At 36.4% G+C, this 20,071-nt stretch overlaps 1 protein-coding gene across 2 annotated transcripts in view; it reads right to left on the bottom strand.

Moving 5' to 3' along the window:
• UBR5 (ubiquitin protein ligase E3 component n-recognin 5) overlaps positions 1 to 20,071 on the bottom strand; it is a 134,503-nt gene that overhangs the window by 20,701 nt on the left and 93,731 nt on the right. For both annotated transcript variants that reach the window (XM_087864682.1, XM_045805836.2), the window contains exons 27-45: positions 19,730 to 19,878; positions 19,113 to 19,204; positions 17,851 to 17,997; positions 17,643 to 17,761; positions 17,438 to 17,564; positions 17,219 to 17,348; positions 15,960 to 16,120; positions 15,601 to 15,840; positions 11,339 to 11,462; positions 10,642 to 10,753; positions 9,488 to 9,619; positions 8,840 to 9,097; positions 8,018 to 8,286; positions 7,634 to 7,845; positions 4,416 to 4,646; positions 3,889 to 3,962; positions 2,507 to 2,679; positions 2,290 to 2,403; positions 1,086 to 1,306 (exon numbers count right to left, since the gene is read on the bottom strand). In XM_087864682.1, coding sequence (XP_087720808.1) covers positions 1,086 to 1,306; positions 2,290 to 2,403; positions 2,507 to 2,679; positions 3,889 to 3,962; positions 4,416 to 4,646; positions 7,634 to 7,845; positions 8,018 to 8,286; positions 8,840 to 9,097; positions 9,488 to 9,619; positions 10,642 to 10,753; positions 11,339 to 11,462; positions 15,601 to 15,840; positions 15,960 to 16,120; positions 17,219 to 17,348; positions 17,438 to 17,564; positions 17,643 to 17,761; positions 17,851 to 17,997; positions 19,113 to 19,204; positions 19,730 to 19,878 — 3,085 coding nt within the window. The remainder of the gene's footprint in view (positions 1 to 1,085; positions 1,307 to 2,289; positions 2,404 to 2,506; positions 2,680 to 3,888; positions 3,963 to 4,415; positions 4,647 to 7,633; positions 7,846 to 8,017; positions 8,287 to 8,839; positions 9,098 to 9,487; positions 9,620 to 10,641; positions 10,754 to 11,338; positions 11,463 to 15,600; positions 15,841 to 15,959; positions 16,121 to 17,218; positions 17,349 to 17,437; positions 17,565 to 17,642; positions 17,762 to 17,850; positions 17,998 to 19,112; positions 19,205 to 19,729; positions 19,879 to 20,071) is intronic.

The following is a 20,071-nucleotide window of genomic DNA, read 5'->3' as shown; positions in this document are numbered from 1 at the left end:
CTCTTCTTAAAGTCCATCATCCCTTTTCATTTGGGTGACTCCTAGATCCCTCTCCAGTTCAAATTTTCATAACAGACCAGAATTTCCACTGTATTCACACAAGTCCAACTCAACAAAGGAAAACTGAATATAACCTCTTCAACTTCAAAGACACTGCCTCTTGCTTTCTTTCAGTAGTGGCATCTACTTCCCTATTGCACAAACTTGAAACAAATTTTAAATGTCTCTTTCCCCTGCTCTTCCACGGTGATTAAGGCCTTCATGTGTTTCTCTCTCTCTGTAATTTCCTATCCATCCCCAAACGCAATATTCTACTTCAGCCCCTTTTTACCACTAGCCTCAACTAGTAACAGCTTTCTACCTCGTCTCCCTAACCTCTCATTCTTCTCTCCTTCAGTGTTTGCTTCTACACGTTCTAACCATCTCAGCTCAAGCCATATCATCTCTAAAAAGCTTGGGCCCCCCCAGTCCACAATTCTTCCTTGCCTTTTATAGTTGTTGGACTGTGTATATAAAATGTATATAGTTTCCTAAGCAAAAATAATTTTCTGACATTCTGTAAGCCATTTGTACTCAACAAATCATTTGATGATCAGCCATACTGAGCCACAGTGTGCACTAGCAAATTTTTATTGGGAAAGCAAAGAACCTACCTCTTTCTTACAAGATAATAACCAACTGTGAACCTGGGCAAAGGAGCCCAAGCAAGTGTGAGAGTCACAAATCTAGAAAGCTCTTTTCTAGTCATTCACATGTTTTCCTTTGTTGAACTGCTGGTAACACGTCTATTAATTGACAATTTGACATGGACATACTTTAACTCAGTACTGAACATTAAAAGACAGAGTCTTAGAATTTCCTCAGTGAAGTGAGGAGAAAATCAGAATGCCAATCAATGACTATATAGTCACCCCCAAAATCCAGAAAACTCACATATTTAAATATCTGATTATAAATCAGGAAAACACTTTATTATTTACATACAAATGAAATAAAATCATACAATTACTAAATAAAAATTCTCATAAGAATTATAATACCCATAAAGTAATGCAACAGAAAAACTATCTCCACTTAGCAAATACCTGAAAGATGTAAGAGGTGGCCCTTCACTTTCAGTCAGTCCTATTTCTGCTAGTAAACTGCTTTTCAATTGTGCTGCGAGATCATGAGCAGATGGCCCTGGTTTTGAACTTTCAGCTTCTTCTGGCACCACATTCTGTTCTTCCCCTTCCTTTTTTTGCCGATTTTGCATGTTCATTACATTTTTCAAATTGGCAGCATAAGACATTTTAGTTGGGAGAACCTATGAATTTTTACATATAAAAGTTATGCATTAAAAAAAAATGACTAGATTTCCTTTTCAACTTACTGGTACTCCACAGAAATCACATGGGAGTTAAGTAATTCCTTTCTAGTGCTTCAACTACAAAGATGCAGCCTGTTTCTTTTCTCTGATTCCCTTTGCTAACCACTAATGAAAACTGCACGAATATGCATTTACCATACCAGCCTCAGAGAACTTTTAAAGGATTCTTTATAGTATCTGTGGTTACTATAATATCCTATGTATTTTCAATATTTGCAGGATTGCATTCTCTTTTATCACTTATATAATAAAGAAAATTCTGCTCTTAAATGTGTTTATTACGTTTTCACTGGAAAAACAGTACGGACTGTGTAATTTTAGGCTCTCAAATCAGACTTTTATCTGAAAACTAGATCTGCTACTTACCTAGTTGTATAACAGACATTCCCACAAGAAATTTATGTAATCTCCGTAAGCCTTAATTTTTTACCCATAAAATCAGGATAAAAATGCTTTCTACTCAACATGGTTATAAAGACTGAGACCTCACCTACTAGATAATATTAATAATGTCTTGTTGAATAATTTTACCTTATTTATTCACATTCTACAGTTATAAAGAAAAGTTTCAGGCCATTACACTATATGCTCATATATATAAGATAATATGCATTACATATATAGATTTAATTTCCAGCAGCATTACAAAATTCAACTCTGTGAAATCGGCAAAACACATAATGAAACTGCCATTTCATAGACAAAGACACTTGACATTAAACAAGTTAGTCTCAAAGCAGGTTAGTGACACTGACGGAATGATGAAATTATATGGCATTATGTCATAAGGTAGGAATTTCTGATACTTCCATTATTTGAGGCAATACAATATTCTGGATTAATGCATTTCCAAAAACTCTAGATACTGGGACAAGTTCTCATACACAAATGTTATATTGTGAAGATTTTTATTATCTTACCTCAAGGCAGTTTCTATCCACTGTAACCTCCATTAAGCATTTCCCACTACTGGCAGATGAAGAATAAAGACCCTGACTGGGACGGCCAAAAAGATCCTCCTTTCTAGCGTTTGGCTGGAATTTTAACAGAAATATTCTAGTTACACTGAACACTTAAAAAATAAATAAATAAAGTCACTTAAAAAGAAACCTTGTAAGACTAATTTATCTAAATCACCTGCAACAGATGTGGCTGATCAGCCAAGGGGATGGCTTCAGCCAGAGGCACTTCAAATGGATTTGGGGGTATACATCCAAGGAATGTCATGGAGTCTGAGCGTCGGAAAAATGGATGGTTTTGACCAGTTTCTGCAGGAAGAGAGTCATCATCCTTATCATTCAAAGTAGCACCTAAACATAAAGAGATAAAAGTGTTTGTGTTTTAGAAAATATTAATTACTGGGGAAGGGTAAAAGAATCTTAATCTGCTCAATCCAAAATTCCTGTTCCCTCTTTATGAAATTTTAATGTCACCCAAAAACCAAAAACAAGTTTGATTGTCCAAACTTTTGATATCTTTAGGTGATAATTCAAAATATCAGCAATTTAAAATGAGTATAATGGTAAATTCTATTATGTGTATTTTAACACAACAATAAAAACTTAGGGGGAAAAAAGTATTAGCAGTAACAAATATTATTCCATTTTTGTATTAGACAAACATTTCCCATATCTTTCTCTCTCTAGGGATTCAGACCTGAATAGAGCTAGCTTCCTAAGCATATTCAGGACATGGCTCACTAATGACTCTTAAAAGGAGGAAAAGGTCAAGAGGTGAGATTTGAGCATTTGCTTACTTTTAAGTTCTGCTTTCTCTACACGACAAAAATGTCTGGACATCTCATTCATCTCAACAGTAAGTCAGAACAAGAACACCTTAATGGAATAAAACTTTAGACAGTGTACAGTATGCTGTAAAAATAGTGAGCTATGGGGTGGGTTTTCAAACAACAGCAGTTAGGTCAGTTGTCTTTCTCTGGGCTGAATAAAAGTACTAGCTGTTAAGAAATAGGCAAGGGGACAGGATATTTGACCCCACTTAAAAAAGTTTTTTTTAATTCCACTTAAATAATAGCTAAAAACTACAAAGAGACGGCAGAAGATCCCAAAATTTCTTGAGTTTGGAATATTTTCTTTTTATTGCATTAACTCTTAAAGAGTTTTGATATTTGGATATATAACTGTATTTCTCATTTCCTTGACTAAACCTATTTTGCATTAGCATTAATAAAGGTTCTGCTAAGACTTTTAAAAATGTTGTACTTACATACTTAAAAATATAAAGGCAAACATAAAACTAAAATACAAAGGATACAAAGATAAAATAGAAAAAAATTCCAACTGTTAAAAAGTTCATAACATTTAATTCATCCTTATTTATGAAGCAAATAACTCAAGGATATATAAGGAAAAATGGACAGAAAATGCAAAGAAATGGGACATAGAGAAGAAAAGAGAAATTCCCACCCCGACAGAAAATAATGAAGTTAAAAAGCTTGAAGGGGAAATACTGAGGCAGCCATTTCTTGAAGTAGATTAGCAGATTTTCTGTACACTAACTTTGATTGGTGTCATCATCATTTTCATGTTCTGAATCTTCATTATCAATACCCAGTTCCAAGAGTTCTCGTGTCCTTTAAAAAGACAAGTGAGTCATTTTACATGAAGTATGGAGCAAAGGTGATGGGAACTATAAGCAAAAAGCACTGAAAAAGTCAGTTAAGTATCTAGCCAATTTCAAACACTGGGAATGGTAGATTGACCAGCCAAATGTACTCCAATTACAAAATAGGCTCAAAGAAGCAAATGGATAATCACATTAAGAAATATTGAGTACTTACACAAACTCTAATAGAAAACATGACAAACTACATCAAACATAAAGCTTAACTGGATTCTCAGGTTTCCTGTTTTAAGTGAGGAGTAGCTATGGAGACTCAAGCCCTCTTTCCCACATGAAATGTTCCCGTACTATTTCTCTTCTGCAACGCTGTTCTCCTCGCTCCCAAAGTCGGACAATATACTAATAAAGACCACATTGAGCAATTAAGTATTTCCTAAACCAACCTCATGGTAAGTATGGATACCTTTTGCGTTCCAGTTGAGGAGTATCCAATGTTGTCTGCTGATTCATTGCTTTAATCCAATATATAAGGGCTTGAAAAACATATGCCACATGCTTCAGTGAGCAAACATCCAAAACTGGAAGAACATCAGAATGCTCATCATTATGAGACCGCATTAAAGACAAAGCGTAATTGAGGAAGTCCCCTCGGGCAGACATCATTCCTTGACGGGCACTAAGCAATGTGGCACGTCTGTATGAGGAAAAAGAAATGAAAATGTTTTTAAAAAGGACACAAATGTGAAACTTACCACAATCATAAATATGTAAAATTAGGAACTGAGAATATCAATAAATCAAAACTCATTAACCCTGGGTGGTCCTCTACTTTTTTTTCTTAAAGATTTACTTATTTTAGAGAGAGAGTGGGGGGGAGCTGAGCAGAGGGAGATAAAGAGAATCTAAGCAGACTCCCTGCTGAGCTCAGCCCAACGTGGAACTTTCATGACCCTGAGATCATGACCTGAGCCAAATTTAAGAGTCAAACATTTAACTGACTGAGCCACTCAGGCGCCCCACTGTCCTATGCTTTTATTCGGGAAAGGATTTCCAGTATCCTTTGGAATGGGAAAAGGAACTTCTTCCCTAAAGACAATGGTTCTCAAACTTTAGTGTCTTATCAAAATCTCCTGGAGGCCTTGTTGAGACAGACTGTGGCCACATCTCCGTAAGTTTTTAGTAGGTCTAGGGTGGGGCCCCAAATTTTGTATTTCTAACAAGCTCCTAGGTGATGCTGATGCTGCTATTCTGCGGAATTACATGGTGAGAACTACTACCTAACATGACACCAAAACACAACAAGAAAGCACACACAGAATTAGACTTTATCAAAATTAAAAACTTACATCCTTCAAAGGACACCATCAAAAAAATGAAAAGAAAACACACACAGGATGGGACAAAATTTCTGCCAAGTCATATATCTGATAAGGAACTTACATTCAGAAAATATAAGTAACTCATACAACTCAATAACAAAAAGACAAGCTAATTAAAAAATGGGCAAAAGAATCTAAGCAGACATTTCCCCAAAGAAGATATACAAATGACCAATAAGCCCATGAAACGATGCTCATCATTTAGCCATTAGGGAAATGCAAATCAAAACCACAATGAGATACCACTTCACATACACTAGGATGGCTGCAATAAAAAAGTTAGTAACAAATGTTAGCTAGGACGTAGAGAATTAGAAGCCTCACACACTGCTATTAAGTGTAGCCACGGTGGAAAAGTCTGGCAGTTCCTCAAAAGGTTAAAAGAGAGAATTACCATATGATCTAGCAATTCCACAGTTACGTATTTACCCAAGATAACTGAAAACATGTCTATACAAAAACCTGTACACAAGTTTTCACAGCTGCATTATTCACAAGAGCCAAAAGGTTGAAAAACCCAACTTATGAATGGATTAAAAAAAATGTGGCACATCCATACAATGAAATATTACTAGGAAGTAATGCATTGACTGATAATGCTAAACCTGGATGTACCTTCAAACCATTATGCTAGGTAAAAGAAGCCAGGCACAGAATACCATATATATTGTATGATTCCATCTATAGGAAATGTCCAGAATAGGAAAAACTACAAAGAAAGTGTAGATCAGTGGTTGCTTAGGGTGGGAAGGTAGAGGAAAATAGAACATGACTACTAATAGATATTCTCATGGAAATGATAAAAATATTCCAAAATTAATTGTGATGATGGTTGCATAGCTCTGAATATACTCAAAAGTATGGAACTGTACACTTAAATGGGTCAATTGTACAATATGTGAATTATATCTCAATAAGGCTATTCTATTAATGTAAGAGCTATAGTGAGATAAAGGGAGAACCCTGTCACCAATCTAGATTTATTATCAGAACTCTGTTCTTCAGGGAGTGACTAGCCTAACAAAGACAATCTGTGTCTTTTTGTGGAGCAGGCTTCCCAGAACAAGAAAGCAGAGGCTTCCCAAGTAGTCCAGAGCTCTCTGCCAAGCATTCAACTTTATATTCTAGACATTTCCACCAAATCCTCTCCCAGTTCTCAGTATTTTCAAAAGCAAGTATGTCCATTCTATACTCTTCTAGATTTTTCTCTTAATTTTCCTATTAGTTTATTTAGAATCAAAGTCTAAGTGTAAATTCTGCCTCCTCCTGCTCCATCCTTCAACAAGACCCTCAATTCTGTTTATAAGATTTCAGTGCTTCTCTCTCTCCACCTTCCTGGCCTTCACTTGCCCTACTTAAATAACTATTACTTTGCAATGGTAGACTCCAACCACAATCTTGTTAAGGTTTCTAAGCAGTCTCCTAAGCCCTTGTCTTCCTCCCAAAGTAGCAAGGTTGTTTCACCTGAGCCACAACTAGAACCAAATCCTAGGACTGTAACTTCAGGTATGCAGCGCTTTCAATATACAGCACTGCCTCACTGCTCTAGTGTTCAATTTGGGGCTAATTCTTAGTCCTGAAAAAGGTCATTTTATAACTGAACAGAAAAAAAACAAACACAGGGGCGCCTGGGTGGCTCAGTCAGGTAAACGTCTGACTCTTGATTTTGGCTCAGGTCATGATCTCAGGGTCGTGAGACTGAGCCCTATGTCAGACTCCGTGCTCAGCAGGGAGTCTGCTTGAAGATTCTCTCCCTCTGCCCCCCATTCACTCTCTTGCACGTGCACATACTACCAAAAAAAAAAGTAAGTAAAATCTCAAAAAAAATACATAAAGAAATATACTTTAAATACAATTCAACAGACTGGGAGATGTTGGAAAAGGAATTTGATTTGAGGGAATCAAAGAGCAGCTTTGGTAACTGCACACACTCTCCTCTTCCCGAGTACAACGTGCATTCATATTCAACCATGGCCAAAATAAGTCTTCCCATGAATACATGCCTTTCAAGGGGGAGGGGGGACACCTGAGGGATAAGGACACAAGAATATATATCAACTACTTCAAAAATGAGAAGTGTGTAGCATCAGATTCCTACAATATGAATGAATTTTTTAAAAATAGCCTGGATTATAATTAACTTATTTTTGCTTCAACTACACAATTTAAAAAGAAGTAATACAAGGTACCTCCCTTCTTCAAAACAGAGTGAGATCTTATATAAGAGCAATCAAAAAGCGCTAACTTTCTAGGACATAAGGGTTCTGTCTAAACATATAAGCATATATGAAGAATTTCATACCGTCTGCCTTCCAGGGTTCGTAAACTAGCCTCTTCTCGTGCAGTCATCCTCTCTCTTCGAGCTGAATTCTGAGAAGCGTGAAGAGGATGATTTGGATGTCCCGGATCACCAGCAGATGCTAATGCAGAACCATAACGTAATTGAGCTTCAGTAGAATCCATAATACTGACCATCCAGTTCCAAGTGGGAATAAGCTTTTCTTCTACATAGTTCTATGAAGACCAAACTAAAATAGTTAAAACTATCCAAATAAAGTTAAAATTGATATAGTAGTAGTATGTAAACATTTAAATATTTGTAACATTAATTCCCATTATACTGGAATGCTCATAAATGACAGCCAAAAAATTTATTTGAATGAATAACTTTTCAATGTTTTCATACCTGTAAGTTTACTGCATCTTGGTAAGTCAATTTCACAGCTGCTGGAATCTGAGAGTACACTAGGTGATTATACTTAGGAATAAGGCCCATCAAGTCCGAGATTTGTCTGATAACAATGCTGTAAGCCCTGGCTAAACTGCTTGCAGATGTTAAGTAGCTGCTGGCATTGCTAGCTTCCAAAGCAGCTGCTGCAGCTGCAGCACTCGTGCTGATGGTACCACTCCGGCGTAAATTTGAAGGATCAATATAAATCAAACCCGCTGAACTCGCTATAAAGAAAAAAGGACAACCACAACAAGTTGTCAGATGCTAATTGTGTTTCTCTAGCACTGTATATATTTAAATAAGCTAAAAGATCAATTGCACTGGCAAATGTGGCAAGTGAACAAAAAACTTTTCCTTAAACCACACTAGATTAGGGAGGGCGATGAGGAGGTGGGACAAGAATTACTATAATGTTCTCAACCAGAGGCAGTTTTGCTATTGCCCCCACTCCAAAGAGGGGACATTTGACAATGTCTACAGACATTTTTGGTTGTCACAGGGGGTAGGGGGGGCTGCTGCTACCGGCATCTGGTGCACAGAGGTCAAGGACCTGAACATCCTACAGCGCACAATCACAAATAAAGGATTATTCAGCCCAAACTAGCAATAATACAGAGACTGAGAAACCTTGATATAAGCGTATGTAAATACTTTTTGTATCTGAACCCAGCAAAACAATGAAGAACTATTATGAAACTACTTAATTGGTCTAGGTGAACATACCTAATTTTTAAAACCTATTTAAGTATTTTAAGAATACAAAGTTTTCAAACTTGCCTGCTGGCGTGGATGTGCTGGAAGGGGCTGTGCTGGCTGCCCGCTGATGCTGGGTGTTGCGGACAGCCCACTGCATGGACCGGGGAGCTTGAGCAGCACCATTGGCATGGGAGCTATTTGTGGTTCTCTCTAATGGCTCATCAAGCATAAAAGTCTCCTGTTCTATGTCATCACTCTGACTACTGCTGCTATCAGAATCACTTGAGTCATTTGATTGCGAATCATCTTCAGAAAAGAAGGCAGGAACACTGCTCGCACCTAAATTTTTTATTTTTAAAACCGAAACCATTATCAGTTTGTTGATATTTAAAACCAGTGTACTCCCTCATTTAGGAAAATATACATATATTAAACAGAACACCAGGCTATAGTCAATAGTCCACAAAACCCATCATTAAAATAGTTTCATTACAAAACAACTCTTCTAAATGAACCTTAAAATTAATCCATTATTCAAAAATCAGAAAAGAAAAAAAAAAGTCATTAAAATATCTTCCTTACTAACATCCACAAGGAAAAAGGATTAAGTTATAAAAGACTTAGCCACCCTTGTGCAAATCATAAGGAGTATAGTTTAACCAGCTCATGCTAAATATACACACAGCCTTAGTATAAGCAAAAAAGTTGGATATGAGTAAGGTAACATACCTGCTTCTGATCCGGCAGTTGCTGCAGTGACAACACTTCTACGCCCACTAGCATTATCTTGGTTGCTATGGTTACTTTCACTGTCACTTTCTGTTTCCGCTGCCGCTAACAAGTCCAGCTCCATGTCACTCCCTAGAAAATATATTTAAATAAGGAGAAAAAAAGTACAAACTCATTGTGGAACAAGACAGGCTCCAGTAAGCCAGAATATCGTTAACGAAAGGGAAGGGAGGAAAGGGCAGAGAGGAGGGATTACTACTATAGTAAGTATACTGCCTGCTTAGTAGGAGAAAAATGACTAGGCAAGTTATGGTACTCAGGAGACTATTACACTCCAATTCAGAATCTGTTCTGCATAGCCTGAGGTGAAAAGGGTTGGGCAGGGGAACCTCCACCAGTGGGCAGAGCTCTGCGCTAGGTCCACTGTTCCATTTTCATCTGTTTTACATATAGGGATTCCAAAAGGGGAAGAAAGATAAAAAGATCTGTCTAGAATTTCACAGTATATACATGTCAAAACATGTAAAATTATAAATTTTAAATATGTGGTTTATTGTATGTCAATTATGCCTCAATAAAGCCGATCCCCAAAAAGTCTATCTGATGGCTACTAATAAGAACAGTTATGATGACTATGTAGCAAAAAGGCCAAAGTAATTATTGATTATTGTTGGTGAAAAAAGAAAGGCACAAAAATTATACATACAATGTCTAAGACATGCATGGGAATGGGGCAGCACAGGGGAGGACTGAAAATAAAAATACAAACTATTTTGGGTGGGATTATGGATCATTTTTTTCCATTTCTCTAATTTGCAAATGTTTACTAATGTGGTTATGATCATTTTAACTTCTAGAAAGTCTTTTAAGAAAAGAGAAATCAAAACTTTTAAGTCAAAACCAAAAGGTAAAGGAGGAAGAGGATAAATTATTTTATATGTATAAATATATATAAGCATATATGTATATATTTATATGTGTATGTGTGTACAGCTGCTTCCTAAAATTTTGGAACGAATGCTACAGAATCCCTAGGCTGAAAACATGCTGAACATTATGTTCATTATACATCAAATGGGGCTTTTCTGTGTATTAATATCCATAAAAATACCTGATTTATTCATACTGAATAATTTTTCAAATAACCTGCATACCATCTTCATCATGCTCATCATGTTGTCCCTCTGCCTCAGCATTTTCTTCCCCATGTTCTTCCTGTTCATCATGATGATCCTCTTCTCCAGCCACACCCTCCACCACCTCAACCTAAATCCAGAATCTTATTTGTAGACAAAGTACATAATAAACCCACATCTCTACCAGTGTTCCTCCACAGCAATAAGTAACTACAATACGAAGATCCCTAATTACAGAGAATTTTAACACTAAGGAGTTTGAAAATCATTGGCTAGTGACAACTTGCTATCAAAAATTGTATCAACATACCCTAAAGTAATTATTGTCCATATACAGAACCTTAAAATTATAACAATTGTGTAGAGACTATGTTTTTTAAACTTCCAGTTATAAAACTTACCTAATGAAGATGCAGTATCCTCTCTGCCTTCAAAACTGCCTTGCACAAAACTACTAAAACTTTTTTTTAACCTTAAGGGTATCTTTTCTAAAAATTAACCCTAAGTAAAAATAAGCTTATGCTTCAATTTTGTATTCTCCACTAAATTGAGGATTATTAAAGTATTTTTAATATGTATAACCACAAATGAGAATATGTAACAAAAGTCTAAAACCTGGAAGCAAATATATATAATGGTAGTAAGCTACTACTAAAACTTCTTCCCTCCCATATAAAAGCCTCTCATCTACCACAGTGAAGACAGTTACAACCACCTCTTCCACGTCCGCTGAAACAATGTCATCCTGTTCTTCATCTCTGCCCCGCACAGGCTGCGACTGGCTGATGCGCCTCTGCTGGGGGTTCCGGATGATGTAGGAAGACTGAGACTGACTAGAGCTGTGGAGAAACAGGAGCTTATGAGGGCGCTGCTGCCACACCTCTGCCACACAGCACACTTTTTATGTTTCTAGTGTCATTCAGTGTGACCCACTTGCTAGGAAATCTATTTTAAATCTGACCTAAAAATTCTTGGAAACCAACAATAATTAATCTATAGCATATCAGAAAATATGAAGCCCAAAGAAATTAATTTTACCATAGAGATTTAACTGAGAAATCTCAGAATTGTTTTTACTTTTCAGTAAGTCACTTCAAATTTGTTAATGCACATCCTTTTAGGAGTCCTTCCCATTGAAATGCTCTACAGGAAATATTTTTCCTTCTCCATGCTTTCAATGCCAACAGTCCTCAACTTCCAAAGGCTCCAACTGTAGCATTCCTCCATTAACAAAGTGTGGTAATAAGTGCGCTTATAATTACAAGTGATCTACTCTTTTAAGAGACCTGACAAGACCTACTTTGTATCAGCTTATTAACCACTGACTTGTGTGCAGAGGAAAAACATCAGTTCAAAAGTATAAATTTGAAAACAGAATCATAACAAAAGGTGGATGGCCAAATAGTTCCACTTCCCTAAAAATATGCCTTGGAAACAGCCAAGAAAGGACAGATGCCTCCATTATAAAAGGAAGGGGAGAATGAGAGAATGCAGCTTAAAATGTAGGTCAGAGATCAGAAGATGCATGTTAAAACAACCCTGTAACCTACTATTACCCTTTATTTACAGATTAAGAAACACAGTTTAAGAGAGGTTAAAGTTAAAGGACCTTTAAAGGTGTTTACATGGACAGTGTTCTTTCCTCACCTCAGCTGCTCTTAGAAATGAGAAACCAGTTACACAAGAAGAGTCAAGTGAGGCACTGCCTTCAAACACACAAGCAGTCTCAATATGGCGTTTAATACTAGAAATTTAAGTAACTGGTTCTTCACAGAGACAGTGTATTACAAAGCATATGAGAAGGCTAAAAGAAAATCTGAAAAGATGAAAAGGGTATTTCCAACCTAAGATTTCAACATTTCCAATATTAAAAAATAAAAGTCAACATTTGTGAAGCCACAAGTAATTAGTATTTCTTAAAAAAAAAAAAAAAATACTGGAACATCCACAAGATCTACTATCCCCTCAAAGGAGTTATGCACTAAGTACGTATGATACTACTAATTCCCAAAATGTATTGTAACTTCCCATTCAGAAAGGAGCTTCAGTTTTCTTCGTACCATGATTCAATTCTTTTCCCCACTAGATTTCATGGCACAACTACAGTCCTGAAACCCAGTCTAACAGGAGCCATTAAAATACTTGTAAGTTTGGGAACTCTAGTTTCAGCAATTTGCCAAACGGCAGAGAAATCCCCCTTGGTGTAGATTACCTAAATACGCTAGATAAAATGTTAAAAAACAAAGCACAACTATCCCGGTGATAAAGGGAAACAATCCTGTCACTAAACTTGAGAGCAGTGGTGCCACCATTTACACCAAAGGCATTTGCTCCTGTCTCAGGCTAGAAGGGTTTCAAGGAGCCACACATTTCATAGGAGACAGTCTAGGATGTAAGCAAAATAGGAAGTTATCTCATAGAAATTCCCTCTTCTGTCCCCCTCACATACATAAAGCCAAACATAAATCAGGAGAAGGCAACTGATCTCAAGAGATCTGCCTATATCAGCCATGGCTGGATGCGGACAGGAAAAACGTCTCTTCAGAGAACTTCTAATTACAAACCTGCACTCATGAGAGTTTAGGACTACAGCTTGTGCTGTGAGGTAGGGTGGGCTTCAGTGAGGATTCATCCAATGCCTCAACACTGTCAATAAGCACCAAACGGGGGTGCCTAAGTGGCTCAGTCAGTTAAGGATCTGCCTTCAGCTCAGGTCATGATCCCTGGGTCCTGGGATGGAGCCCCAAGGTGGGCTCCCTGCTCAGTGGGTAGTCTCCTTCTCCCTCTGCCCCTCCCCCTGCTCATGTTCTCTCTCTTACTCTCTCTCAAATAAATAAATAAAATCTTAAAAAAAAATGCACCAAAAAGCAGTATCTCCCCCTACTCTGCCATCTAATATTCAGGAGTATAGGAAAAGAGGAAAAAATCTGTCTAGAATTATCTCTAACTATCTTTAAATTTTAATAGTTATTTTACCTTGGACAAGTTACCTAACCTCTCTGAGCCTCAGATTTCTCATTTTAAAAATTAGGATGTTAGTGGTTATGAATTATTGGGAAGATTAAAACAGGTCATGCATTTACAATACTTAAAGTTCCTAGTTCATAATAAAATTTCTGCTAACAGTTTTTCTAAGAGGCATGGAGATAGAGAAACAGGTTAATTAATAAGGACATTAAGAGTTAAAGAGTGAAGGGAAGCAACAGAAAACACAAAAATACTAAACTCAAAACTTTATGCTCAGTGGAGTGATATATACCATCTACCATCCAACACAAGGGAAATCACAGAGACTAGTCAAGTGTGTACTTTTTATTTAAGACATGTTTGGAACACTGATCAAAATACACCCTTAGAAGAAGGAGTGATGATTGTACTGTATTATAATGAAGGATTTCTATATTATATCAACAGTTGTAGAAAACATTACACTATTATCTCTCTTGATTATCAAATGAGACGTCCTTCTGGGAAGACTTGAGAGACTGACTCAAGAATCAATCAAGGGGAATGGAGTGAAGAGGAGAGCTAAAGAGTGCAGAGTACTTAAATAAAGAGCCTAAGAAGCAGTGGCGAGGGACAAAGTCTTGACACTTAGTAAGAACAGGCTCATCACCACTGTTTAAAGATGAGATCATTCCAACGTCTGTTCAACAGATAAAAAAACATTTATGTTCTGGAGCAAAACCAAGGAGAGGGCCCAAAGAATTCACAAAGTAATATCACTTAAGTAACTAGAGGGCTCCTCACAGGGTGTCAGGCTCAGGAATATCATATGGAGCCCAAGCAGATTTTGCTAATAGAATCACTGGATAATGAAGTATATTTAGTGAGTCTGAAAATACATAGTTTGATTTGTAACCATTTTTAGCAAATCCTGGAGGTATAACAGTGACAAGGCTACTGTGGGAAAGCTTTGACAGACAAACCTGGATTTAGATTCCAGGGTATCCTAGGAGACCTGACAATAAAGGGAAAGTTGGGACACATATTGGCACGTGGAGTAAGGGGAGAACAGTGAGAGAGTAGATAATCAACTCATCAACCCAGATGAAACCCAGAGATGTTTTCCAGAAAGAAAAAGAGGGTCCTTAGGTCTCAAAGATCTTTATTAAACACCATTATACACACACACAATGACAAAATCAGACTTGAGAAAACCAAAGATAAAATATTTGCTAAAGATCACTACAGCCCTGCAACTCAAGTGTAGCCCCTAAACCAGTACCACTGGTACGACCTTAGAGTTTATAAGGAATACAGAACCTCAGGACCCACACAGACCTTCAAAATCAGCCTCTGTATTTTAATAAGACTCCCAAGTGATTTGCATATTTAATTTTGAGAGGCACTGTGCTAAAAGACACCAGAACACTTCAGTTTCTAAATATTCTGACTCAACAAGCTTACGGTCTAGTTACAAATGGAAAAGATGAATGAGAATTAAGAATAATCTTACAACTAGGACCATTTACTTATTGAGTTGTTTTAGGCCTATCTTAGATAATATGGTTGTTGTAAAGAATATTTTTGAATTCTAGCATTCTGGTTATTTATATTACACAATAAAAAGTTGCCCCCTAGCCCAAGCCTTTGGACACAGAGAAAGTTACAGGTCTTTTCATTTCTCAAGTTGGCCTTACAGAATGCTTTATTTAAAGTAAGAAAAGACAGGAAATAATGATGCTTACAGAGGTCTGAACTTTCTTACCAGATTACTTTATTGGCATAATAAAAATAGTGTTTTTCCAAACTAAAAATAAAACCCACAACTATGTGTCTATTACCTTAGACGTGTCGACACAATGTTTAATTTTTAAAGTGCTCTCACATGTTCCAAACAAAATAAAATCTCTTCCACTTGTTGCATAAATGATCATGGACACCACCTGAGTGCTTACGCCAAGGTTTAGTAAGTCAAATGTGGTATTTCTGGAGATAGAATTAATCAGAATCTGTTACCGTGTAGAAATTTACCTGCTAGACTGATCAGATGATGGTCGTGGTGGCAGTGGTTCCACTGAAAACAATTCTTCACTGCCCTGCATGGCATCTATGCTAGTACTAGCCAGAGTAAAGGGTGCAGTAGGGCGAGCGATCCCCATTCTGACAGGAACAATCAGTGACTCTGCTACATTGCATAATTCTTCTACGGCATAAGGTAGCAGTGCTTGGAATACACGCTTGCATTTTCCAATTGGCTGTGGGATAAAGTTGCTAGAGCAAAAAGGAAAATCCAGGAATCTTTTATGAATCTTTTCATATACACAGTGTTATCATTATCACAAAAAAATGTGTGTAAAATGATACAAAAGCCCAAATCAAGGAGGTCTTACTTTTTCTTTTTGGATGAAGCCATTTCCACACTAAGAATGACAAAAACTCTTGCCACTGAACGCAAAAACCTCATTGTCACAGCAATAGCTTCTTCTCTACGTCCAGGTGTGTATTTGTTTTGGAGTTCTTTCACTAGTGTACCTAGCAGAGTATCTAAAAGCTTTAAAAAATTGTAATCACTCTTATTAATGTTGAGATATCTCAATATGTTTAGACAAATATTTATAAAGTAAAAAGTTCCAACACTTTTTCAATATTAACATTTCATAATAAGAATCTCAAATAAATTTAACCAAAACATTTCTAACGTCAGTGATTAATTTACGCCACATGCTTTCCATGTCTTTGACCTACAGTGGGTCTCCAATGTCTGATTTCCCTTTATAGTCTTATAGTTCTATGAATATCAATATTTAGAAGAAAAATCAAGTCAAAGAAAGAATGTATTTCACTCACTATAGGGTACATATTGAAAAAGCAAAGTAGATTAAAATACTTATATTAATAAATTCATAATCCCATCCCTCTCACTTAGTCATTATTATTGTTACTTTCTTGTCTCATTTCTATGTATCGTCAATCATATACATATTAATTACAGAGAACATTCAATTTCACGTTATTTGGGTTTTCATTTTACATGTTACTTAAAATAACCTTTATTTCTAAATTGCTACATTACATTTCAACAAGTGGCTTGGGTATAATTTGATTCAGTAATCCACTATTAGTGGATCCATCAAGTATTTCATATTTTATTATTCTGTGACATGATTTTTTCTTTCTCGTATCATAAATTATTTATGACAAGTTCTGAGGGCACTGATATTTTTATGGCTCGTGATATTATTGTTTTCTAAAAATATCAGATGCGATGCCACCCCATCAGTGTCTGAAGTTGCTCTTTTTACCATAATGTCACCAGCACTAGGTTTTATGGTTTATATTCTTTTCTAATTTCACAGCAAAAAGGAGTACTTGACAAAAATTTACACCGCGTTACTATTAGTTTTGAACACTGTTCCATACATTTGTATACTGTTGTCTTTTTAACACATTTTAGAATTTTTGTTTAGAATAAAAGGAGTTTCTGTTGTTAACGGAGACATTTAAATCATCCCCAAAATTCTACTCCCCTTAGTGTACTGTTCAATTAAAGCTCATCAGTACTTAGGAGTTTAGATCAATAAAATTATGGGAAACGAAGTCAGGAAACATTCTTTTCATGTACTTGTATATAAATGTCCAAAGAACTTACCAAAATATCTGCTGTACACTTGACTATAAGGCAATGAGTGAAACAGTCCAGCCGAATGGTGCCACTTTGCTGATTGAGGTAAACTTGCTCTTCCGGCAAAAGATGGCCTATCCTACTGCTGGCACTGAGACTTAAGGGGGAAAGAAAGACAATGCACTGTAGTCACCTATATTAACATGGGAAATACATAAATTTAAAACGTTTTTAATGAATACATACGGGTCTTTATTCTCCTGTGACCCAAACATAATCATAGATTTCAAAGCATTCCAGTCCTGTAGAACACGCTCCAGTGCAAGCTGGGCAAACCTCGGGGGCTCTAGATCATGATCAGGCATATCCGAATCTAAAATGAAAAATAGTGAGTAAGACAGAAATAAATACAATGCTTTTCATGTGTGTCGTAACTGTCAGACTCACCCACCTTCAGGATTGGCTGTTTTTCGGTTACGATCCTCCCTGATCCGAGGAGGTCTGTACTGGCAGTGCTCTACTGTCTGCCTTGCAACTGTCTGCACTAAAAACAGTAAGAGGTGCTCTCCCCTGCAAAATAGAACATTGTTGTGAGCAGGGAGAGGGCTACTTAGACGTGCTGTGTTATTTCAATTTACGTCCTGAAAAATCCCACTTGCCTGCTGTTTGGCAGAGTGACCAAATTAGTAGCAGTGAGCAGGCGATAAAGTAGATCAAGACGAGCAGATTTCTGTCCAGCAATTAGAGTTTTACATTTACATTTTTCCCAACAATCACAATAGGCTGTTGGTGATGTCCGTTTGAGTCTAGAAAGAATTCACGCACAATATAAAAACTGAAATGAAACACACACACACACACACACACACACACACAAATCTCCCTTGAAATTATGGAGGTATAACTTACATCAGATAGAACCCTTGTTAGTTTTTAAATGCAAAATGTAATTCTTAAAAGCATACTTAATTAGAAGGATTACTTAGTGGCATGAAGTCTATAAAGAAACTCTCACGAGAGGAGGGATCTTATAATGACTTGGGTATAGTCACCTCCTTTGGAATGTCTTCCTTAATTCCCCACATCCCCCATTCAGGGTAGGTGGTCCTCCTATAGGCATCTAATAAACCCTAAAAACCCTTAGGGGCAGATGTTTCTTGCCTGTGTCCTCTCAAAGGACTGTAAACCCTGTTAGGACAAGGACTCTCTTGTCCACCACCACGCGAGCATCTAGTGTGTGAGAGCACTTAGTAAGCAATCAATGAATAAATAGATTATCACTTTTAGAGGTTTAAAATAAGGAAAACAAACATATTAGCCAAAGTTCTTTTAATAAAAATCATAAATAAGGACCAATGCAATATCTATAAACATCTTCTACTTGTCCTGTATAATTTATTTTAAAGCAAAAAAGATGGTTTTTTACAAACCAATTCTCTGTTAACTGTAACATCTACACATTTGTAGCACAGTTATAGCTGATGTCTCTGTTGAGACTCTGAGGCACTGCAAATGTTCATGCTGGAGTATTTTATTGCTTCTTAAGTCTGTGAAAATAAACAACCTAGCCATGGTAACTCTATTGCTGGATGAAAGGTTATTACATTCACTTTCAGTAGTAAATAAACATACACCATGATTCACTTAATACCTGCAGTGACTTCCTGCTAGCAGACCCTACTACAAGGGCCTGAGACTTTGGCTGGAGAATACAGACAAAAGCAAATGAAAAACATTTCAAAGTACGTTCTAAATCAACCACCATATTTTAATACATAAAGTAGCTTAAGGAGAACAACTTGACAAAACCTCATGCTTCCTTAATTAAGAAACAGAACATTATCTTGTTAAAGATTATTTTAATACAGCAATATGAATCTAAGCAATTTATAATATTAATGAAAACTAGAATTGTACTCACTTGCAATCATGACCTTTATGACAAACCCTTGCACATTCTGTACAACAACAGAGTGACTCCAGCAAGCCACAAGTTCGACACTCAAAAATATCCTAAAATTTGAAGGATTTATTTTTTTAAAGAAGAATATATGTACATCTCATCATCATAATTATTTCTGGTATTTTCTGAAACAAGTCAATCATAACGAAAGCAGAGCAAAACTCATGTGCTCTGTAAACACAGAATAATAAATGGGTACAGCAAATACACACCTTGTAATATTATACAAGTGGAAATCAAATATTACCAGTAGGGCAAAAATAACTCCTATCATCCCCCCAAAAAGTAATTATAGTAATAAAATCTGTATCAAGAGCTGTGGATCAGATTAGACTAGAGTGAAGATTTCTAATTTTCAAGGTATCTCCTAACTTAACGATCACCTCCTTTTCCTCACTTATTTAGGAATTAAATAAAAATTAATTTTCTTTAAAGAATTTTGTAACTTAGAATAAAAGGAAATACTAGAGTTAGAATTCCAGAGCTAAGAACTATAATGTAGTGATGGTGAAAGGGAAAAAAGGAAAAGAATACCCAAAGACAGCATAAATACAAGGAAATAAAAAATAACTTACCTGGTTAATGTGCTCTGCTCCAGTCCATGTAAAACTGCAGGTATCATTACAACATAACACATATAAGGGTGAGTCATCAGGGTTGGTACCTGATGGGCAAACCATTCCCATAAACACATCTTCCTCTTTTTCACTTGAGGATACTTCAGCTAAAAAGATTAAGAACACAGCAGTTCAGGTATCGCAAAAGGCCTTAATCACAGCCATCACTACTCTACTCAAATGCAAAAGCTCTAACATTTACACAGTATAGATCAAAAACTACTATACATTAATTTAACAGTTTTAAAATTGATATATACAAGTTAATGTGCAAGAAATCCAGTCAATTCTGGTACAATG

This window comes from Ursus americanus, chromosome 9 (assembly GCF_024610735.1).
Source record: "Ursus americanus isolate L20-20 chromosome 9, mUrsAme1.1.p, whole genome shotgun sequence".
Classification (NCBI taxonomy): Eukaryota; Metazoa; Chordata; class Mammalia; order Carnivora; family Ursidae; genus Ursus; species Ursus americanus.
This window is presented reverse-complemented; position numbering and strand designations above follow the sequence as displayed.